The 1,677-nt window shown below is 50.2% G+C and overlaps 1 protein-coding gene across 1 annotated transcript; it reads left to right on the top strand.

The window, feature by feature from the left end:
* The first annotated feature begins 244 nt into the window (after window positions 1–244).
* On the top strand, window positions 245–1,365 carry LOC104488055 (uncharacterized protein CXorf40 homolog). Its single transcript, XM_010141753.1, has 2 exons — window positions 245–497; window positions 1,148–1,365. The coding sequence occupies exons 1-2, from the start codon at window positions 245–247 to the stop codon at window positions 1,363–1,365; spliced, it is 471 nt and encodes a 156-aa protein (XP_010140055.1).
* Window positions 1,366–1,677: the final 312 nt, after the last annotated feature.

The following is a 1,677-nucleotide window of genomic DNA, read 5'->3' on the forward strand; positions in this document are numbered from 1 at the left end:
AGCCCGGAGGAGGCTGGGAGAGCGGGCGGCGTTCGCGGCCCGGGTCCCTGCGGAGCGGAGCGGAACGTGCGTCCCCCGGGAAGGCAGCGCGCAGCTGGCGTTAGCGCCGCGTCCTGGTCTTCGTTCAGGGCAGCTGCTCGGGCAGGTCGAGTCGTTGGTCGTGGCCGCAGGCACGTTTCTGGAGGCTCATCTCAGGGGTCTGGTTGTTCACAGGAAATCCACGGCTTCTGGTGCGAGGAGAGCGATGAAGTTGGGTTGCCTTTCCTTCCGACAGCCCTACGCAGGGTTAGTGCTCAACAAAGTCAAAACGGTGGAGACTCGCTGGCGTCCTTTGCTCGCAGGCTACAGGAACTGCACCATTGCTATTCACATCGCTGTGCAGGACTGGCAGGATGAAACGTGGAGAACAATTCTTCTGGAGAGGTTTGGCATGATGCCACAACAAGTGCAGCACTTGTTGGAGCAAGGGGAGAAGTTTGGCAGAGGAGTTATTGCAGGTAAGTCACCCTCGATTCTGTTCTCCAAGCAGGCGTTCAGTCTGTTAAGGTTCAGTCAGATGCTCGCCTGCTTTACACAGTGGTGCTCAGGAGAGCATTGCCTTAACGCTTCCTTTGATGGAGCAGTGCCTGCCTTGGGACTGAGGGGCTGGTTTGATTCCTCATCCCTGTAAGCTGAGGTCCATGAGGGAAGTTGTAAATAAATTGTATTCTTTTTCACTGTGCTGGAAACGTGAAGTATCTTTGACCTTGAGGATAATGAATTTGAGTTAGAGCTCAGTTATTAATTACACTCATCCTACTAAAAACTTTAGGCTGCATCTTTAAAATTGGTACAAAACCCCAAACTGATTTGTGCTAACTTGTCATGCAGTAAGACAGTATCATGTGGGTTGTGTATTATTTGTTTCATGATAGTTATGATTTAAGCCCCACTGACAAGTAAGGCCCACACAGCCGCTCACTCCCTCCCGGTGAGATGGGGAACAGAAAGGAAAGAGTAAAGGTACTGTTTTGAGGTGTTCGTGCTTCGCACTGCGTTCTGGTAACAAATCGGATGTTTTCTACGTCCTCTGGGACATCTACTTTTGGAAAACTTTCCTGTAGGAGGTCGAAGACAACTAATTTTGTATTTTAATTTTATAATACAGGATTAATTGACATTGGAGAGACCTCACTGTATCCAGAAAACTTGTCTCCTGAGCAGGTTCTGGAGCTGGAAAACAAAGCTGTCCTCAGTAACCTAGAACAGAAATACTTGACTGTTGTTTCAAACCCCAGATGGCTCCTAGCACCAATTCCTGCCAGAGGGCGAAGGGGTGTGTGGCAGGTGGACATCCCCGATGAACTGATCCCTGCTGACATGTAGCTGTTGCCCCTCACTGATGTTTTTCCTGCCTAAATATGCACACTTGTGATTCACAAGTCAGCATCCTGAATACCAGAGAGCTGTTCAGGATTCCCTTCCACAAACAAACAGTTGAAAACAGCAAATGGGACCCTTCAGAAAAACAGTGCTTGAAAGCAGCAGGCTGCCAGCATTACTGGGAGATCTGTCTGCCAGCCCGCTCCTGGCCATACACCTGTGGGCTCATCGAGAAAGAACTCATCTGAGAGAAGGCCAGTCCCCAGGGCTTCTCCAACAGAGGCACAGGTTTGCTGGACGAGGTTTTGGCACATG

This window comes from Buceros rhinoceros, unplaced genomic scaffold (genome assembly GCF_000710305.1).
Source record: "Buceros rhinoceros silvestris isolate BGI_N320 unplaced genomic scaffold, ASM71030v1 scaffold46338, whole genome shotgun sequence".
Lineage (NCBI taxonomy): Eukaryota > Metazoa > Chordata > Aves > Bucerotiformes > Bucerotidae > Buceros > Buceros rhinoceros.